Source organism: Taeniopygia guttata, chromosome 5 (assembly GCF_048771995.1).
Source record: "Taeniopygia guttata chromosome 5, bTaeGut7.mat, whole genome shotgun sequence".
NCBI classification, from domain to species: Eukaryota; Metazoa; Chordata; class Aves; order Passeriformes; family Estrildidae; genus Taeniopygia; species Taeniopygia guttata.
The window spans coordinates 42,189,521-42,210,639 of NC_133030.1; the positions used below are offsets into that span (position 1 = coordinate 42,189,521).

The 21,119-nt window shown below is 55.8% G+C and overlaps 1 protein-coding gene and 1 long non-coding RNA gene across 2 annotated transcripts; both read left to right on the top strand.

Annotated features, from left to right (window-relative positions):
* The first annotated feature begins 13,345 nt into the window (after positions 1–13,345).
* On the top strand, positions 13,346–16,030 carry FOS (Fos proto-oncogene, AP-1 transcription factor subunit). Its single transcript, XM_002200534.6, has 4 exons — positions 13,346–13,635; positions 14,041–14,286; positions 14,401–14,508; positions 14,629–16,030. Exons 1-4 carry the CDS (start codon positions 13,495–13,497, stop codon positions 15,244–15,246), a joined length of 1,113 nt encoding a protein of 370 aa, XP_002200570.1. The 5' UTR covers positions 13,346–13,494; the 3' UTR covers positions 15,247–16,030.
* Positions 16,031–18,597: 2,567 nt separating this feature from the next.
* Positions 18,598–20,751, top strand: LOC121470124 (uncharacterized). The gene is made up of 2 exons (XR_012056126.1): positions 18,598–18,972; positions 20,327–20,751. It is a non-coding gene; the product is annotated as an uncharacterized lncRNA (long non-coding RNA).
* The last annotated feature ends 368 nt before the right edge of the window (positions 20,752–21,119 follow it).

Consider the following 21,119-nt stretch of genomic DNA (forward strand, 5'->3'; position numbering starts at 1 on the left):
GCATGGAGCCGTCCCCGTGAGCCTTCGGCAGCCGTGCTCCCCCCTGCCGCCTCCTCTTCCACACATCTATCCCCTGCGGCCACACACCAGCCTCGCTGACAGATCTTACTTGAAAGCTCTGGCAGACTGTGCCACTAATGGCAGAGCCCTGAGCCGGCTCCCTCCGTCTCCCTGGAGTCCCTGCGCAGACGTAGGTGCACGTCACGGCCTGCTCTAATTTTATCCGTGTTTGATGGAAGAGACGAACTAAGCAGCAGGGAGGCAGCTATTTTGGTTTTCTCTGTGGCGGTGTGTTATATAAAGCATCTTGCCATGACCCGCGTCTCTTGGGAGCTGCTTTGCTTTCAGCCGCTACAAACCAGAGGCTCGGCCGCTCGCTGCCGGCAGCCGAGCCCTGCAGGCGGCTGCGTGGGCCCGGTGTGCCGCGTGTGCGTGCCGCGTGTGCCGCGTGTGCGTGCGGACCGAGACGGAGAGCGTGCCAGCGAGATCCAGGGGCCACCAGTGACAGGGAGAGCCTGGCTCCCCTCCTCGCCGTGCGGTGTGACATACACCCAGGGGTTTCACCCGTCCCAGCGCATCATGCGTGCTCCCCCAGCAGCACAGCGGGCGCGGGCACAAGCGGGCAGCGGGCTGCCCGGGCTGGGCAAGCTTTGGCCGGCTGCCGCAGAGCACTGCCGCTCTCATCTCACCCGGGCAAGAGGAGCGGCTCCATTAGGTGGCAGCAGCAGCAGCAGCCACAGCAGGAGGAGGCTGCTCTCCCGGTGGAACCTGTGCGGGTGTGCAGGAGGGCCACGGGGCCACAGAGGTGCCTGCAGAGCCAGGCAAGCACTGGCACTGTGTGCTGGGCAGCTTGCTGCCATCAGATGCAGGAGATGTGGGGGGCCCTTGCCCTGGCTACCTGTGGTTCCTGGTACTCCGGGATACCTCTGTCTGACGCTGGCCGAGCTGCCGCGACACCCCAGTGGCTGCTCCCTAGGCTGCCCTCCCGCACGGAAGGCCCTACGGGGTAAGCAGGCACTGGGGACCCGTCCCGTGCCAGCTGACCGCAGCGCCCAGCCTCGGCTCAATGGCCATTTCCCAACTACAGGGAGCGGAGGTGTTACGCAGGGCTTCTCGCCCGTGTGGGTTGTGGCTCCTCCACGCCTGGACCTCGTGGGTAGTGTATTCGTCAGCGATGCTCCGGTGCTTGGTCCCAGGGTAGCGAGGCAGGGCAGCAATCTTTGGGTTTGCCGGCTTGGGAAGTTTTGGCAAGAGGCGGCATGACCAGGACTTCTTTCTGTGTCTGACACAGGAAGAGTCTGCCAACACCTGGGTAAGGTGCTAGAGCCCACTGCCTGGAGGGAGTTTTGGGGAATGTCTCTTGTTTCTTGTACAAGCAAGCAAATTTAATAGCACAAGCTAAAGTAATTAGGACATGTCACGATGTTGATTGGCACCTCCCTGCTTCTCCAGTCTCTGGGTGCTGCTTACCCTGTACTCAGCTCTCCTGCTGACTCATGTCAAAGCCACCTTCTCCCTAATGACCAGGGGTCAGGCTAGGACCCAGCCTGCTCCGTGGCTCTCCTCGCTCCCACGCAGTTCCCGCTGAGCCTCCCGCCGCGACACCGGCAGGACGCACCCACTTCCTAAAGAGTCACCTCCTGGGAACACCGCCGAGCCTCTGCGGTGGCCACGGCATCCGACTCCCTCCCCCTCCGGGCATGTGCCTGCCTGAATGCCTATACCTTCTGTCTGGCTGCTCCCGAGGAGGCACTGCTGGGTGAGGGATAACGCGCAGGACAAGGGGCTGTGGTCCATGTGCAACCACCACCCCGTCCACCCTATCTGCAACTGGCTGGGGTGGAAGAACTACATCCTTGGATGTTCCCAACAGGACCCATACCTGTCTTCCTCATGCATCCCTCAGTGGCGCCAGGAGCCCCAGCCCACTCAGCACACCACCGCATCCCCTTTGCTGGCACGATCCCCGGGGAAAGCGGCGGGCGCAAAAGGCACGCCGGAGGAGGGCCGGGTGTGCGTGCAGGAGCGTGCATTTGTGCACGTCAGGGAGAGGGAAGCGGGGCTGTGAGTGCTGGAGGCGTTGTGAGCGCCAGGCACAGGCTGACAGGCGAGGGCTGCCGCTCCCGTAGGAAGATAAACTATTTCACAACAGTCACGATCGCAGTGAGTAGTTCACTCCAGAGTGCTCCTTCTTGCTAGGGAGGGAGAGGATAATCAGAGCCGAGAGGAGGAGTGTAGGATACGGGGGAGCATCCCAAAGATTATGAGAGTGCGTGGAGGGAGAGTATTTGTGTGGAGAGTGCAGCAGCTCTGTAAACCCCTACACACGGGGTGCGGACACAGGTGAGGAGTAATGCTATTGCAGAGTAATGCGGTAACGCAGCCCCCTCCAATACTGATGTGGAAAGCTGCCCGGGGCAGAGGTCATTAAACCTGTCAGAACTGGCACCAGAGCAAACAAGAAATGCACGAAGAAACTAAAATACTTCAGGGAGCGAAAATATTATAGACTTGGAAGAAACTGAAATGGGAGAGCAGCCAACTAGCCTCCTCTCAGTTCTACAGAGAAGTGCAAATATATTCAAATATTGTGTGAAAGGACAAGTCCTCCCACAGGAGCTCAGCTCCAGCTCTCCTTTCCTAGTACAGCAATTCAGTAAAGATGTGTCCCAGACTTGGACTCAGAGACTCTGCTGATAACTGGAGCCTTGTTAGATTGAAGTTGCCTCTGTGGCCATGCTTACGTTTTTTAGTACTGAGGCTGTTTGAAGTGGTGTAAGCAATACCAACTCCACAGAACTCACTTAGATCCTCCCTGTTGTGCCAGCGCAATCCTATACACAACTGCCTGGCAAACCAGATCCAGGAGCTGTTCTGGCAGAGGAGCCATCATCTTTTGTCTTTGCAGGGTTAGTCGTCTTCCAGCACAGCTCATTCATTGTGAGGCTCCTGAGCAGCACAGTGCACCCCGGCTTGGCTTGGAAGGTGGTGGCTGTGCTTCCCAGATTTGAATCAGCTGAAATAGAGGGAGTGGGTTAGCTGCCAGCACCACACCCTGTGTCGTGCCAGCACAGGCGAGTGCCCATCCACCCAAGTTGCAGCTCTGAAGCAATGCACACCGAGCTGCCGTAGGCTGGCTTTTCCCACTCCTCCTGGCCTGGGACCATGGGAGCCTTCTCCATGCACTGGCTGACTCCTGATTCCGCTCTCAATCAGTTCACCATGATAAAATGGCAGAGGACAGATTGACAAAAGATAGCAAAGAGTTTTCTCTTGGGCTAGCACAAGAGGGCAACTTCCCACCCCACCAGACCTGGCAAGGAGTGGGAATGGGGTCCCCAAGTGGTGAGGGTACCCTGACAGTTCAGCCCATGGCAAGCATGCCCCTGAGCTGATCTTGCCCCTGAGCAGCAAGCTGCCTGAGCTGATCTTCAACCTGCTGAAATAAAGTGTTCTCTTTCCATCCAGGTCAGCTCTCTGAACTGGCTTGCTACATATCTACATGCTCCTATGTCTAATGCAAAGAAACAATATATGTGACTTGAGCAGGAGGGGACTAGGAGCACCACAGGGCTACATTGCCCTCCCCCCTCCAATCTCTGGTGTCCAACTGCTTGCTCTTGTCCCACAGCATCACTCAGCTAGGCATGTGTGACACAGGGCAGGACAGATTTGGGATGGAGCAGCAGGGGCAGGGATGGACAGACACACTTCTGGATGTTGAGCTCTGTCCTCTGCTCTGCTGGTCCTTCCCTGTCCTCTGCCTCACTGCTCCCTCCCTTCATGCAGGTGAAGTCCCATAGTAGACAGGGTGGCAACCCAGTAGCAGCTCTGGCTGGCAGAATAGGGCACTGAAAACAGCCAGACGAATGAGATAAGGCACGAGCAAATGAGGAGGACACTGGGCTAATTGGTCTCTGTAACTCCCTGCAGCCCAGAAGCTGTGAGTGCCTGTGCTAGCAGCACTGTTGCCTGTGCCCTGGGATGGGATGGGGCGTGACAGCCTGTTTTGGGACAAGGGGAGCAGCAAGAATAATTGGAGTAATTAGTGACATTTTCGCCTTCTCACATGAAAGCTTGGAGGAGAAACGTTCATACCATAGGCACCGGCTGCCTGGATGTATCAGAAGCATCCCCTCTGCGCAGGTGTCAGTAGCAGGCACTGCCCAGGGCAAAGGCTGTGGGAGGGTACATGTCCTGGTGGGACATCCCTCCATCCCTGGCGGGTGACTTTGGACATGCTCTGCATTGCAACCCAAACCCCAGGCGTGACCCCTGCCTTTGACCACCTACCCACACTTTCCCACACGGCCAGCGGTCTCCGGGAGCAGATGACCGGGTACCCCCGGAACGCGGAATGCTGCCGTGCCGTGAGGAAAGCCTTTTCTCACGCCCGCTGATTACCTTCCCAGGCCCGCTGGTTACCTTCCCAAACACCGGCACTTCAGGCTTGCCCTTGAGAAGCAAACACTTAATTTCAGCCGCACCCTTTCCTGCCCTGGGGCTGCAGGGCGAGGGTATCCTCAATGCACGCCGTGTTCCCCACCGAGGGGTGTGGCACAGGAACCAGCCCTCGTAAAATCGCCCGGATTGAACCTGCTGCCCTCAGCCTGCCAAACTAAACAGAGCTGTTGTAAAGCCAACAGCAATGACAACAGCCTGGCTGCTGGCGAGGGTTGGGCAAGCAGCTGGTTTCCAGTTTGCTGGCCTCAGCAGATGGCGGCGGCGGGAACAGTCGCTGGGAGTTCCCACCCCGCAGGCACCGGCTCAGCGGCCGAGGCCGAGGCGGCCCCGAGGTTCCCTCCTCTCCCATCTGCCAACAGCTCCTGCGCAACCCTCAGTGCAGACAGCTTTTGGAATTTCAAGGAGCCACCCAGCCGGCCCTGGCACGGGGAAACCGGGGATGCCCGTGGGTGGGTCCCTCCGTCAGCCACTCTCTTCGTTGGGTGTTTCACCTAGAAGGGCTCTGGTGTGAGGAAGCTGATGTCAGAGAGAAAGACGCCCAAAGGAACACCCAAAGGCCGGCTGCCGGGGACGAAACAATGCACCAGGAACAGGGCTCTTTGGAGCAGCCCCTGCTGCCCTGAAATGCAGGGAGAGCATTTGGTCTGTTTGGCCTCTGCTGGGCACCCCCGCTGCTGGTGACAGGAGCATGGATGGCACTGGGTGGTCTGCTGGGCAATTTTGGCAGAGCAGGCTTTTTCAGAGGATGCTGCTGGCAAAGGATGCTGAGGGATCAGGCCACTCTTCAAGAGATGGACCAGAAAACACTGCAACATCTCTGGTTCACTTCTTAGTTTCTTTCCACTTGCTTCAAGGCTAGATTTCTCAGGTTTGCTGGATGCACAGCAGACCTGTCCACATGTGCTGGGGGTGCTCAGCCAGTACTTGCATCAGGGCAAGAGCTCATGGGCACTTCTCTCAGAGCAGTGCCTGCATAGTGGCCTCTGTGGCCCATCCGTCCGACCGTCCATTCATCCATACACCCCAGCTCCGGGCTCTTCCTGCAGCTGGGCTGTTCGCACTGCCAGCCAGGCTCCTCAGTGCAGAGGGCTGCACCGCTGTTTCCAGTTAAAAATAAACCCACCTTCTCAGCGACATTATTTTTAACCCTGGGCCCATCTCCCTGCTCAGGTTACGAGCCCGCACCCTCCCGGCGCACGGAGGAGGGGCGCCCAGCAGCCACAAGCCGCCCGTGGGGCTGCCGGCCGGAGGGACCTCTGCTAAGCCACAGCCCACACCGCTGCCTTCTGCCCGCGGGGAATCCCGGGCTGCGGGGCTGCCGGGCCCCGGCCGGGGTAAGGTGCCCCGCCGGCAGCCGCGTGGGCAGGACGCCGGCGGGGGGGTCGGGGCCGCCGCAGGCCCCGCCCGCCCTGGGCCGCCGCCTCCCAAACAAACAACAGCCGCTCCCGTTGCCGTGGCGACCGCGCCCCGCCCGCCGCCGCGGCGACGGGGCCCCGCCCCTCCCTCGCGGCTGACGCGCGCTCCGGCGGGGGGGTGGGAGGGGGAGGCGATGACGTCGCCATCCCGTTTCCACGGGAACACGCGCCGACGTCACGGGTTTCTGTGTTGTCAACGTCCCGCCGTCTCCCGGGCAACGTCAGGCGCCGGGCCCGGCCCCGGCAACAGCGCCGCGATTGGCCGGGGAGCCGCGGGGCGGGGCCCGCGCGCGCCGCCACCGCCCCTCCGCGGGCTGCGCCGCGCCTGTGGCGGCCCCGGGGCTGAGGGGCCCGGCGGGACAGAAGGGACTGGCGGGGCTCAAGCCCGCATGGAAATGGAGCACCACGGCCTCTCGCTTAACTCCCCTGTCTCCTTGCCATCCTGGTGAAATGGGGAGGTAAAACTTGTAGGTTGAGATAAAAACAGTATAATAATTGAAAACAAAGTTAAATGCTATAATAATGGCAAATAATAGTAATAATAATGATAGTAAAAGGGAAAGGAGATGAAACCAAACAAATGATGCACAATACAAATGCTCACCACCCGCTGGCCAGTGCCAGACCCCAGCACATTGCAGTGATTTGTGTCTCTGAGGTTGCCAGGTTGACCCCACAGCTTTTTACAATATTTTACTGTTTTTTTTCTGGATTCTGTACTTGTCTGGGGGTAAGGTGCAAACACATTGAGTGTGTCCACTGCCCTACGTACTTGCTCATATGATCCCACTCACACTACTGCCACTCTGAGCCTGCAGGCTGATAGGATGGGGAGATCTGGAAGCCTGCTAGGATGCTGACATCAGCAAGGTCCCCAAAACTCCAGTGTCTAGTCCAGGTGGACCTGGCAACCTGGACGAGTCCTGCACAGCTGTGCCGCATGACAGGAGGGAGACAGACAGTGGGGCCCTGAGAGGGTGATGGGTGCTGGGTGGGGCCAAGTGTGTGGTGCCCTATTTCAGCTGCACAAACCCAAATTCATAGCTCCATATTCCAATTCCTCTCCAGCACCAGGCCATTCTCTCCAGGCTCTCTCCAGCTCCATGGGAGATGCTGGGTTTGCCTGGAGAAGGTAGGAGGGAACCCCTGTTCAGAGGAACTGAGGATGGGGACTCCTCCAGGCTACCTTACTGGGGCTCTGCTCAAGCACAGGGTGCCTTTCTCTCCAGGCCGGTGCCTGCCCACATCCACACTGGCACTCAGTGCCAGGGAGGCCAGCATCGTCAAGTAGTGTCTCACATGGGTGAGAGGTGCCAGTTTTGCAGCCTGATGAGCTCTACTGAGATCCTAAAGCAAACAGTGACAAAACAAGTTAACCTGACCCCACTGGCTTGCTAATTGTGCCCCTGGCAGCCGGTCTCCTGGGAGGAGAGTACAGAGAACATGTCCTCCATGTGCAATCACCAAGTCAAACAGTCCCAAATTGGACTACTGTACATCTTCTATGAAAGGTCCTCGAGTTTCCAGGCCTAGACTCTCTGGCGTGTTTATTGTCTACATGTTTAACATATGACCTTGACAGGGAAGAAAATGGACAAACTCTTCAGAGGCTGGTATGGGCCTGGATGATGGCAAGAGCTTTTCTCAACTTGGGACGAGCTGTGAGCTGCTAGCAGTGAGCATGAGAGACTCTCCTCCAGACTCTGCTCACTGTGCAGAGGTGGAGCAGGGCACACAGATGACTGGTAAATGTCCTACTCCCAGGTCTCTCTGCACAGACATATGCTTAACTCTGGTTGTGCAGATACTTAGGAAGGAGTTAACATAAAACATGTTTCCTCTTCCAGCAGCTACCCCCTGCCAAACCAAATTGCTTGGCAGATCTGGATGCATGGGGATGATCAAAGCCTCGGGGCTGGGCTGGCAGTGCTCTGCACTGTTTGCATGTTTACATATTCATGGCACTGTTAACCCCAGATGATTTAATGATACTGAATTTTGTATTTGTTACATTTTTAAATACCATTTAAGGAACCTCAGCTTCCTGGGGTATTCCCAATGTTTGTTCCTAGGGCAGAGAAGGCCAACTCACCATGTAGCCATGCCTTATTATTTATTCTCTTTCTCCATTCCTGGGGACTCTATTCCTGCAGTGGCAGCATCTTTGCACTGAGCTGACTGCTCCCTTTGGCTTTGCCTTGAGTGCAACCTGGCTGTCCAGCCAGATGCACGGCTCAGTTGGAGAAGGGTGCAAACACCTTGCTTTCAAGTCTTGCCATTTCCTTTCAGCAGCAGCAACTGAATGTTACTTGCCGGTGAGCCAGGGCAAGCTGAGTCTCTGTGAGTTCCTATGACAGCCCCATCACTACAAGAGTTGAGGACTCAGAAATGGAGACCTTACTTCATGACTGGGCAGCCAGCCCACCTGGCATGCTGGTGTCTGACACTGAATGGCGCAGGAGAAAGGTGACCTGGGGACTATCTCAAATGAAACAGGGCTGTTTCTCCAGGCAGTGATAAAGGCTCAGAGTGTCTTTCTTCCTCACAGACTATCCTTTGTGATCTTTTGTCTGTCCTGAGTTGCCTTGAGCCTTTCTTTCCCCAGAGCACTCCCCAGTCACAACAATTAGAAGGCTTCTTTCTGTACTTTGCTAAACAATCTTCAACATCCTGTTCCTTCACTTCAGCTGCTTTGTTCTCCATCTGTAACAAAATCCCCTTAACTAAGCACAGTGGCATTTTCCTCCTTCTTCTCAGCACTTCCTCCTTAGCTACCTTTGACCCATTTTACTCAAGAGCCACTACACTAACAGAGGAGCAGGACCCCTGTACCCAGCCCCAGTCCCTTTACTCAGCCCCCAGCACAAGCATCAGTATCGCTGCCCAGCCACACAGGAAAGAAGTAGCTTGTGCAATGTGACCATTCAGCTCCTACCTCCAGAAAGTTCTTGGACACAACAGGAAGCCCAAGCTTTCTCTTGATTGTGTGGGTTTTTATTGCAGGCATCTCATGGGGTTCCATCAAGGAAATAAATCACAGCCATGCTTGCCTTGTTTGGATCTTTTCTGATAATCAAAAAAGTCCTGCATCATCCTGTCTGTCACTGGGTTTGAACATGCTGCCTTTCACTGAGCACGTTTTCCTCTCCCCCCAGCTGATCAGAGCCCTGGGACTGTAACTGTGAGCATGCCCAATGCCCTGGGATGGGCCTATGGTGCTGGAGCTGGCAGGGAGCTAGGAGGCCAGCTTGGCCATGGTGTTCCGGCATGTCGCACTGCCATAGCACACACGGCACATTGGTGGTGGCAGCAGCAGGAGTTTTATCTGGAGAACTTTGTGCTCCAATTGCTCAGGGCTATGAACCCTGGCTTGTGGGGTGATGGCTGCCAGCCTGGCCTTGGGGCAAGAGGGTGCAGAGGAAGTGCTTCAATGGGCGAAGCTCTTTCACACCTGCTGGCTGTGAGCAGTGCACAGGTTCCTCAGTGTGTGCAGCAAGATCCAGCTGTGCCTGGCGAGTCAGTATCCAGCATGGTGCAGGCAAAGAGTGATGAGAATAAGTGGGATGGCACAACAGACACATCTGCAGTAATTGGTGGCCCATGGCATGCGGCTGTGCGACCACGAGATGCCAGGATGTCTCTGCTCGTGGTGTTTATTCTTTAGGATGTCCCTGTCACACACCCAGCTGCTGTGATTATTAATTACTATTTATACTTTGCTTTGGGTATGCACTGTACCTTTAAGACCAGCAGAGGTGGGAGCCCTGCCCTCCCAGAGGCTCCCAGGCTAGGTAGGAGGGTGACAGCTGCAGTGTGTCTTGGGGGGAATTCAGGACACTCAGATAACATAATATGAGCCCTTTCTCCACCCTTTGCTCCCCAGCCACATCAACAGAGGGGGCAAGGCTCTCACCACTGGTTTTTCAACCCCCTTTTCTGCTCTGCCATCCTGTTTTCTTCTAAGCCCTGCAGCCTCTGCCTGACTTTAAAAGCCTCTCTGGGGACAAGGGGAGGGACAGGATCCCTTGTGCATTGTAGGACACCAGGAGCAGTGGATGTGCAGGTGTGTTCGGTGAGAATTTCACAAATGCCCCTGGATCCTGCCTATAAAATCTGTACCACAACAGGTGCTCAGGTTATTGTGCGGATCCTCTGATAGTATGGGCAGGATGCTTGCTTCCCCAGGCAGTGATGACTTCTCAGTGCAGGGGTGCTAATTTTTGGTGTCACAGCAGTGCCCCATGCATGCCAGTTCTGCTGCTGAACTCTGGCTGTCTGGTCTCCTTCCCAATGACCCCAACAGTCCCTGGTTAGCTGGAAGCAGATGTCCATCACGTTGTGTGTCTAGAGAAGGAATATGGAACATGCTACAGTCAGCGCTGCTGACAGAGAGGGGGTTGAGATGGTCATGTGACTACCAAAGGGCCATGTTGCTGCCATGAACTTTCCCCTGGTGCATGGCCAAATTTAGGCACAGCCATCTCTTGCCCCTGAAGTGGGTTTTGGCTGTGCAGTTGCCCTGGCACACATACCTCAGGTGCTTTTCTGCTGTAGTTTTCCAAGGCCAGCCTGAGTTGCAGCTCAGGTGAAGGAGGGGTGTGAAAGTAGGGCCAAGTTCCAGTGCTGTACTCTGAGGCTTAGGGGCTCACTGTTCTATTGTAAGCCTCAGAGCTGCAAGCTTTCCTATCTCCCTGCTTGATAAGAGAAAAAGTGGAGGCCAGGAAGGTGGAGGGGTTCTGTTGGCATGCAGAACAAGATCCTCATTGGATGGATACTGTACTTCTGCCCTGCCGGCCCCATTGTGATGCCCAAGAAGTGCAGTGGGAATGGCCTCTTCTGTCTGGCCAGGCACCTGGGTAGAGCCATCTCCCTGCTGGTGACAGTCAGCAGCCAACTCCTCCTCACCAGCACGGGACCCAGAGGTGCAGTTGGTTTGTCTGAAGCAAGGGAATAGTCCCTAGAGAGGTGTGTCCCTGCAGATGAAGCCTGGCCAAGCACCACCAGAGCATGTCAAAACCCTGCTGGCCCTGATTGCACACGTTTAATAATGTTGTACTGTTCACCGAACTCATGGTCCACTCCACAAATCAAACTAACTTATCAGGGTCTAATGCTTCTTCCTGTTCCCAGCTGGCAGGGGAGGTGAGGAACCTCCATCAGCCTGGCATGCTGGTGAGGGCAACCCTCTCACCCAGGCAGGAGGGTTCATGCTCTGACTCTGTTTTGTCCCTGTGGTACCGCCCGCTTCCTTTTTTTGTTCTCACACATACTGTGGTAAAACGTGTGCACCCTGTGTTTGGAGCAAACAACAAACCCACGTCATGTGTTTTCGCTTTCTCTGTTTCGTTGCCCCACATGTTAGAAATGTGCGGCATCTGTGCACTTTCCATTTGGTACAAACAGATCATGCTTGTCACCAGTGGAGATGGCAACAAATGGTTTGCATGGGCACCACAAAAATATTGTGGGTTTTGGTGAAGTGGATTCCCTCCTGATTTCCAGACACTTCTTTTGGGGAAGGTGGTTTGGGTAGAGGAACCCTGGGACAGTTTCTAGAGAGGAGGGCTAAACAGTATTTTTCTGAAATGTGCCTGGCAAATATCTGAGACTGGAAATTGTGTCAGAGGCTCTTGCCCATGCTGGGCATCGATGTGTTGACCTAGGCCCTGGTGGGGATGTGGCTGCAGAGGTTTGGCCTGTTGCTCACCGCTGGCAGGGATGGCAGAATCGTGGCTTTGCTAATTTGCTGGCACATCCCTCCTGTGGGCAGTGCTGAGGGCCTCCTCACCTGCAGCCTCGGGCTGCCAAAGAGACCATACTTGCCCCAGTCTTTTAGTAGCTGGCATGAGGGTAATGCTGGCCAGGGAAAAGAACCCGTGGCAGCACAGGAACCTGGGGTGACAGATGCCCGCCCCGGGATGGACTAGCCTACGGGCCAGCACTGAGCTGCTGAGAGCAGCACGGCCCCCGCAGGTCCTTTCCCAGGGAGCGGTATGGGCCGTGAGCTGCGGCAGTCCTTGGCTGTCCCCTCTGCTCTGACGGGCAGTTCAGAAATAGCAGCTGGCCCAGTTCTCCCGCCCCCGTGGCCCAGATCTCTAAGAACGGAGGTTGCTCGCGCAGCAACAGCAACAGCAGCAGCATCAAGCGCTGCATTTAGCCCATGAGCTCAAACAGAGGGAGAGGCTGCCAGCAGGATCCCAGCCTGGCTGGGTGACGCTCCTGCCTAGAGACTGCGCTGCAGGCTCTGTTTGTTGCTGTAAACACGCTCCCTGCTGCAGCTTCCCTGTTACTATCTATAGCCGCGATCTCTTGGCTCCCGTGCAAGGCGAGTCTGCGGTCTGGCTCCCACCTTAGCCTGACCTGAGCCAGGGCTGCCTGACATCCCCGTCGTGGGTGGGTGTCTCCGGGCTTCGCTGCAACAAGGATCAAAACAAAACCCAAACTGGAGGAAAGGACGAGCCTCGCCCCTCTCTCTCCTCGTCGGTGGTTTCCCGATGGCCTCTTGCCCATGCTCTTGGCGGCTATCCCAGCCCCCCCACCCCCACCCCGAGCGCTGCTCCCAAGCTCTCCCAACCTTCCCGGAGGGCTGCGGCCCCTCAGGCTTCCCTGGCAGGGCTTCCCACCGCCCTCTGCCATTACCCTCACTCTCGACAATTACAAACATACATAATAGAGAAGTCAGTAGTGACACATGAGCATAACGCGCTCCTCGCTGGAGGGACGCGTGGAAGTTGAGCTTTCCGTGCATGGGGCCCACTGAACACCAGTGCCCAGCTAGGGGCAGACCCCGCTCAGTGCTGACGATGGGGCTTGACTTGCAGCGCAAAGCGCACCCCTGGCCCGCCGGGCCCCTTCTTCGCCGCCTTCCTTGGAGCACCTTGCCCCAAGGCTGCAAGGCTGTGCGGGGGCCCCGCTGAAGGGAGGGGCTCACTTGCGGCGGGCCGGCGCCCCCGGGGAGGGGGTCACCTGCTGGGGGACGGCAGCCCCCAGGGCAGGGCCGGTGCCCCAGAGCCCTCGCAGGGTCTCGCCAGGCGATGGGGGAGGGGCCGGCGCGTCCCGAACCGTCCCGTCCCGTCCCGCGCGCCGCCCGCCCGCCCGCCGCACTTGGCTGCAGCCTGGAGCGCTTCCCGTCAGTCACGCCCCCTCGCACAGGATGTATCCCATATAAGGATATCTGCGTCAGTGGGTTCCCGAGCCCGGCCGTACCACTCCGCGCGGGGGGGCAGCTCCGTGGCCGCTCCCTCCTGCTCTGCTCTGGGGCCCCCCTGCCCCTGCGGCGTCCCCCCGCCCCATGCTGTGGGTATCTCCCGGGGGCGGCGCGGTGGCAGACGGCGCGCGGGGCGGCCCCGGGGAGGCGCGGGGCGGGCGCGGGGTGGCTGACCCCCCCCCACAGGCGCGGGTGGCACGTCCCCTGTGACGTCGGCGGGAGGGTATAAAAGGGAGGCACGGCGCGGTACTCCAGCAGCTCAGGCAGCCCCGGCGGTGGAGCGGAGAGACGCGCGGCGCGGACCAGGCACAGGGACGCACGCAGCCGACCCCTCCTCGCTTCATCCCCAAGGACACTTTGCCACCGTCGCATCACCTCTCACCTTCGGCTTGCGCGTACCGGGCCGACATGATGTATCAGGGCTTCGCCGGAGAGTACGAGGCGCCGTCCTCCCGCTGCAGCAGCGCTTCCCCGGCCGGGGACAGCCTCACCTATTACCCCTCCCCGGCGGACTCATTCTCGAGTATGGGCTCGCCTGTCAACCCGCAGGTGAGTTGCTGAGCGTGCCGGCTGTTCTCTTGGCCGGGGCAGGGCAGGAGCGCTCAGGAGGGGACGGGACGGGAGCGGGTGGCACGGGGCTAGCCGTGTCCGCGGAGGAGGTCAGGCCGGGGACCGGCATGGGGAGCGGTCCCGGTGCCGAGGCGGGGCGGTCGGGGGGTGCCGTAGCCAGGGCCGCGCTCTGCGGCGGGTGTGTAAAGCGGCTTCATTGATAAAACGCGAGTTCATTGAGGAGACTCCGGAGCAGCGTCTGCGTCAGCGCGGACGTCAGAGATATTTATAACAGGCCGCTCTCGTGTGGAGCCGGCGCTGGCAGCGCGGCGCCGCGGCCCCGGGGACGGCGGGGAGCGGCCCGGGCGCTCCGCTGACGGCAGCCCCCCTTCCTCTGACCTACAGGACTTCTGCACCGACCTGGCCGCCTCCAGCGCCAACTTCGTGCCTACGGTGACGGCCATCTCCACCAGCCCTGACCTGCAGTGGCTGGTGCAGCCCACTCTCATCTCTTCAGTGGCCCCTTCCCAGAGCCGCGGGCACCCCTACGGCGTCTCGGCGGCCGCCCCCACCACCTACTCCCGCCCCGCAGTGCTGAAGGCGCCGGGCGGCCGCGGACAGAGCATCGGCCGCCGGGGCAAAGTCGAACAGGTGAGTGCGGATTGGAGCTGATGGGGGGACCGGGGGGACGCGCCGCCGGCGGATTTCCCTGGCCGGGGGGCACCGGGCTGGCAGCGGGACTGAACGATCTCTCTCTGCCCGCAGCTGTCCCCGGAGGAGGAGGAAAAGAGAAGGATCCGCCGGGAACGGAACAAGATGGCAGCGGCCAAGTGCCGCAACCGGCGGCGGGAGCTCACCGACACGCTGCAGGCGGTAAGTGCTGCCCGGGAGGTGGTTGGGGAAGAGGGAGTACCGGGGGCGGGGATGACGGGAGGAAAGGGACTCCAGCTGGGAGTGATGCCGGCCCTGGCTGACAGCCTGCTCTCTCGGCAGGAGACCGACCAGCTGGAGGAGGAGAAGTCCGCGCTGCAGGCGGAGATTGCTAACCTGCTGAAGGAGAAGGAGAAGCTGGAGTTTATCCTGGCGGCCCACCGGCCCGCCTGCAAGATGCCCGAGGAGTTGTGCTTCTCCGAGGAGCTGGCAGCTGCCAGCGCTGCTACCGCGCTGGACCTGGGCACCCCCAGCCCCCCCATGACGGAGGAGGCTGCCTTTGCTCTGCCGCTGATGCCTGAAGCGCCGCCGGCCGTGCCGCCCAAGGAGACCAGCAGCAGCGGGCTGGAGCTCAAGGCTGAGCCTTTCGACGAGCTGCTCTTCTCCACGGGGCCGCGGGAGGCCTCCCGCTCGGTGCCCGACATGGACCTGCCTGGGGCCTCCTCCTTCTACCCGTCGGACTGGGAGTCGCTGACTGCCGGGACCAGCGGTGAGCTGGAGCCCCTCTGCACCCCTGTGGTGACCTGCACCCCGTGTCCCAGCACCTACACCTCCACCTTCGTCTTCACCTACCCCGAGGCAGAGGCCTTCCCCAGCTGCGCTGCCGCGCACCGGAAGGGCAGCAGCAGCAATGAGCCCTCGTCCGACTCCCTCAGCTCCCCCACCCTCCTGGCTTTGTGAAGGGCTCCGGCATTGACTGACCTGCTGGGCCCCCTCCCCTGCCCACGCACCCCCACGGACTTGCAGCTGTGCCCCATGGGGCTCCCCAGGCCTGGGGAGGGCCCTGCCACCGCCACCCCCTGTCTGGCCTGGTGCCCCGGGGCCTGGCAGAGCGTCATGCACCGAGGTCTCTTACCTCTTCCAGAGATGTAGCAAATCGCATGGAGTTTGTCTTGTCCCCAGTGGCCCATCCATGAGAGCTGGTAGTCTGTAGCATGTCCCACATGGCTGGGTAGGTGACTCCCTCCCCTCCTTAGTATCACTAGCATTAACTAATTAATCTATTGGTTTTAAATGATTGGAATTTAACCTGGTGCTGGGTATCTCCAACTCGTATCTAGTGCAGCTGATTAACAATAACTACTGTGTTCCTGGCAATATCGTGTTCTGATGACTTAGCAATGACCCATCTTACGTGGGGGGAAAGAGACTCTATTTTATTTTCTAGTAGGTAGATAAATAGCTATATCCATGTACTGTAGTTCTACGTTGATGTTCATTGTAACTTTACTGATCATGCATTGTTGAGGTGGTCTGAATGTTCTGACATAAGTTTTCCATGAAAACGTTTTTATTGTGTTTTTAATTTATTTATTAAGACGGATTCTCAGATATTTATATTTTTATTTTATTTTTTTCTACCTTGAAGTCTTTTTTGACATGTGGAAAGTGAATTTGGATGAAACTTAAGCATTGTTTGCTTATTATTGTTCAGAGACATTGTCAATAAAAGCATTTAAGTTGACTGCTGGAGCTGTCCTTGTGTTACCTTTTGCACTTGCTTCTCTGTGACCTCAGAGGGGTTCCCTAGCCGCTAATTTTGTCTGGGCTTTATAAACTGCAGAGACCTGCAATCTGTCTGAGACTTAGGGTATATCAGGGTGGGAATACCATTTAGGGCAGCCCTGTCCTTGTCCTGGTGCTAGTCAAGTCTGGCTGTGGTTACACCCATTCTGGTAGGCAGCAGGGTCACTCCCTAAGGCCCTTCCCAGCTGATCTGTCTGGATCTGGCTCCCCTTCTGTGTCTCTGTGTGTCACCTGCTGTGCCCTTTGACCAGCTAGCTGGAGGTCTTGCTGGAAAGGTGGTGAAAGGGCACCTCTAGGCTGGGGCCCACATGATCATTTCCACATGCCTAACAGCTCAACTTCCTTGTCCCTGGATGTGGTCTGGTTCCTATAGGAAGCTATGACCTGTCTTCTTTGGATGTAAGGGGGTGAGAAAGTCTTGTGCACTCCTCACTTTGGGCTAAGTGGTCTAAGGCAAACCACTGGCTCTTCAGTTTCTATTAAAGCCAGCCCAGCCCTTGAATGAATGAGTGGTAGCAAATGGCACACACGTTCTAGGAACGTGCTGCCTCCTTGGGGTCTCTGAAAATGTGGTCCCTCCTGCTAAGCCAGTTGAGGAAGACTGCTACCCTCTGTAACCCCTGCTGCTTGTGCAGTGAAATGTGCTCTGCTGGCAGGACAGCAGCTGGGCCAGGTTACCCCTGCTTGCAGAGCAGTGGTTTGCTCCCTCCCTGCTGGCTACACATGAAGGCTCCCCTGAGAGTGGCAAGGCCTCCCTGACAGCCTCCAGCCTTGTCTCTTCAGTTTGAGAACTCCTTTCTCAAGGTGAAAGCAAAGATGTCACCTCTGCTGGGCATGTGTGTCCACTGAAGGCCATCTTGCCACCATGGTCTCAAGGTATCTCTGTAGGCTGACATTCAGGGTCAGGTTTCTGTAAGTCCACATTTCCTGGTCACTGCAGCAGGCTCTGCTTTTTTCCAGCCCTTCCCTAATCAGAACACACACAAGATCTATCTCATCTCAGCAGTGAGTATTGCAGCTCCATGACTTGCTCAACAAGGCCTGCCCTGTGTAAAAGCAAATATTACAAGTGCAGCTTCCCATCTTTCAACATTAATCTGTAGGCAGAGCTGACAAGTGATGAAGACTAATCCCACTTGCTACTACGAAGCAGTTACTTTCACATCGCCACTTGAGTTTACACGGGCAACACCCAGGTGCAGCAAATGCACGGTAGCACTGAACCATGAAGCAGTCATGTAGGTGGTGTAGGTGATGCTACAAGAGTCAGACTTATGTGACAGGTAACCCTGTGAAGTCAGCAAATCTGGAACGACAATGTGCTGTCTTGCTGAAAGACCATTGAGTTCAGAGCTGAACTATTCAGGTTTCTGGGAGCCCATGCATGCTGCTGAAATCACCAGACATTCAGCAGAGGCAGAAAGGAAACGGGTCCACAAAATCCAAAAAATACCACATGGTTCCCTCAAAGTAGGTGGAGTGATCCTGGTCCTAACATTTCTCATGATAACCAGACAGGCTAGAGCAAAATCTAGAGCTAAATTCAGAGAGACAGCAGTCCTGCAGCCTAACTGAGGCTTCTCTCTTTAACAGAAGTGACAGCAAGTGCCAAGTCTAAGTGTCAGCTTTTGCATTTGTTATGCAAAGATGTCAGATTCAGGGGTGGCACTACACAACACACTTCATGTCTAACCCAAAGCTCCAGCCTTACTCCTTGCCTTCAACCACAAACAACCCAGAATTCGGGATGTGCTACATAATATTTATACTGTGTTATGAACGTGATTTATCTGTTTCTTAGCATTTGAGAATTATGTAGTGAATTCGCACTTAAAACAGGGGGAATCTGCCACTATCTTCAACTGAGGAATAATGCAACAGTCTCTGCCTGCAATGTGTTATAAAGCATGTGCTTCAATTACAAGCTGTATCTGATCCATCACACAGATACCAGCACAAAGCTTTGTGAAACACAACAATGGAACGAGATAAGACACGTAGGGAACGCTCGTGTTATTTCTGACGCCTCCTGTGCTCCTGATCCCTCTGAGGGCAGTAGTGTAATTAATTCTTAGAAACGCAACTGCAACACAACGCAAAGCACAGTGGAATTGTTAGGAATTACAGAAAGTAGAGCTGTAAAACAATGTGAAGGCCCTTAAACGCGTTTACGGCAGAATAAAGCAGGGCTGCTGAGCCCGCAGCCCGTCCTGCCCGGCTACAGGAGGGTGTCGCGGATGCGGGGCCCCTCCGAAGCTGACAGCAGCCGCAGTCCCGAGGCGCTGCGGTGCGCAGCCCTCGGCCGCTGCTGCCGGTACGCGGGACCAGCGCGAGGCTCCCGCGTGGGGCCGGGCCCGGCGCGGTCCCGCGGGGCTCTCGCGGCGGGCGGCGCGCGCCCCGGGCCCCGCCCCGCCGCGCCTGCGCGCGCCCGTGTTTACTGTTTGGTTGCCGGGGCGCCGCGCGCGGGCGCGGCGGGGACGTGACGTGACGTCCCGCGCCCCGCGGGGACGCCGCGAGCCAGCGCCGTGACGCGCGCGCTTCCGGCCGTGCCCATATATGGCGAGGCGGCGGCGCCGCGCTTCCCGGGGGCGCGGGCGGCGGGAGGAGCCGGGGACGCCGCTCCGGCCTTGCCCCGCCGGGCTCCTCGCAGGTGGAGCCCCCGGCTGGGCTGACACGGCAGCCGGGTCTCCGTTCCGCCTCCTCCGGCGCTCTCGTTGCCTTTGCGGGGCGCGGCGGCAGGAGAAGGAAAGGGGATCTCGGGCGGCTGGGTGTTGAGTCCCAGGCGAGCGCACGCGTGAGCGTTTGTAGCGCTCGCTGTCCCTAACTGGCCTTCCGTGGCATCACCCTCCGCCTGGATATCTCCAGAGTCGTCAAGAATTGGTCCGTGAGGGTGGGAAAACAAAACGAAACAAACTACCCCTACCCCCCGCCCCCCCCAAAATTGACAACTGGTTTTTATCTCTAGTAGGTGGAAGAAAATAATTACTTTTTTTTTTTCATCAAAATCTACGAGCAAAACCTTCTGAACGGACTGTAGAATAAGAGAAGTTTTCATGTGGATAGATGACACTGCATTAAAGACAGGTCTCTATAAGATAGAACAAAACTATTTCTCAGTGAATTGAGTCAACATGCAAAATTCCACAAAGATCTGAATTGGAGCTTGTGGACTGAGAGCAAAGGTAGCAAAATGTCACAATACAGTGAGTGGGTGGTACAATTTGATGTACATACATGCAAAGTGTTCTAAATGGGAGATAAACAATCCATTTCAATCATACAGAAACAGCCTAACTGATTTATCACGTGGGAGCAAGATCTTGGCGTAATAATAGTTCTGTGAAAACCTCACTTCAAGGCTTGGTAAATGAGCAAATTGAGTGTGAGCAGATAAGGAATAAGAGCATGAGAATAAAAGCAGAGATTGTCATTATGGCACGGGATAAATCCATGGTGTGCCAGTGCTTTGAATGTTGTGTACAGTTCTGATCTTTAGAAGGACAGAGAGCATCATAAGAGGTTCAGACAAGTAGATAAATGTTAGGAAGTGTGAGACAGCTTCTAGGTCAGAAGCAGGTAAGTTAACTAGGACTCTTCAGCTTCACAGACACGAGTTAGGGGAGGTTTCTTTCAGTATAATAATGATGTACAACAAGAAAAACTTTGGGAAATGTGGAATAAAACCAGATTTGACAAGGTTGCTCATTCCATGTTGTGGGTACTTGTAGAAAACCTTTTTAACCTTTTTGCCTGATTTTGTGGATACTACAAGGGTTTTTTGGGTTTTTTTTTGGTTTTTTTTTTTGGGGGGGGGAGGTTTTGCTGGGTTTTTTTGGCTTTTTTTTTTAAGATGGAAACTCCAGAAAATAAACACAAATAACAGCTAGTGAGAACTATTAAATATATACCCTTTGGCTGTGCAAGTCCTGATTTTGAAATTTCTGGGGCCTTAGGCAGTACTGTGGTGAGGCAGCACTCCACACTGAACACTGACTTTGTCCTTACTACTTTCTTCAAGTGGTTGCTACGAGGTAGTGTCAGAAGACCGTGGTTGTTAACAGAGAGGGGCAAAAACTGTACTTGATTTTACTAAATATGACTATTTCTAGGAGGGTTCATAGGGATTTAGCTGAACTTTCACTCTTTCCTGTGCTTCCATATTATAATGATGTTTGAATTTGTTTAAATTACCAGAAGATGTGATCTCATATGTCCGTGCACCTTATCTCTTCAGATCTTTTGCTGATAAGGCTGTTCTTTGGAGCTGCATCCGGTAGCCTTTCCGGGCAGAGGCAGGCTGGTGACCCAGTGAGGTGCTGAAGTGAAACCAACAACACCCATTCTTCTCATTTGGAAACAACGGATGTTCACAAGGGACCTGGATATTATATCAACAGGATATCATGGGAAAACAAAAGAAGGCTGTAACTAGCATGTAGACAATGTGTCTTTATTATTTCCAATTAAGGAGCTCTTGTTCTGTGGAGTGGTGTCCTGTCCCCTGCCACCCCCTTGGCATCTTTAGTCTTCACAACAACAGATTTTCAGCTCTTCTTCACTGATTAGATTTGAGATCTGTTTTTATACAAATGTTTTGTAACTTGGCCTGTTGGCTAAGAACAACCAGCTGCAACATTAAAGGAGTAATTTTAATTCTGATTGCACTGTGTCTTCTACTTGGTAAGGATTGAGTGCTTTTTAAAAAAACCCATCTTGAATCTTCTCATACTTGGGAAGAAAGGAAGGGAAACCAGCTCATAATATGGTATTTATCTGGTTCTGTTTGCAAAATTAAATATTTCCCCTGAATAGGTAATGGTACTGCGAAGGCCATAAAATACAGTAGCAGTGTTAGTCTTAAAGCCCATCATGTGAAAGGTACATGAAATTCAGATATTGTGAGGGTATTTGGGTTTTTAAATAAAACATTATTTGACACCACTTTGAAGTATATTGGGTGCTTCAGCATGAGAGTGATGAAATTCCTGCCATGAAGCATTTGAATTCTAATTGAAGGAAAAATAACA

Coding starts and splice junctions, on each gene's coding strand:
- FOS (XM_002200534.6), top strand. CDS start 13,495: ATGATGTATCAGGGCTTCGCCGGAGAGTACGAGGCGCCGTCCTCCCGC. Junction 13,636..14,040: donor GCTCGCCTGTCAACCCGCAG/GTGAGTTGCTGA, acceptor TCTGACCTACAG/GACTTCTGCACCGACCTGGC. Junction 14,509..14,628: donor TCACCGACACGCTGCAGGCG/GTAAGTGCTGCC, acceptor CTCTCTCGGCAG/GAGACCGACCAGCTGGAGGA.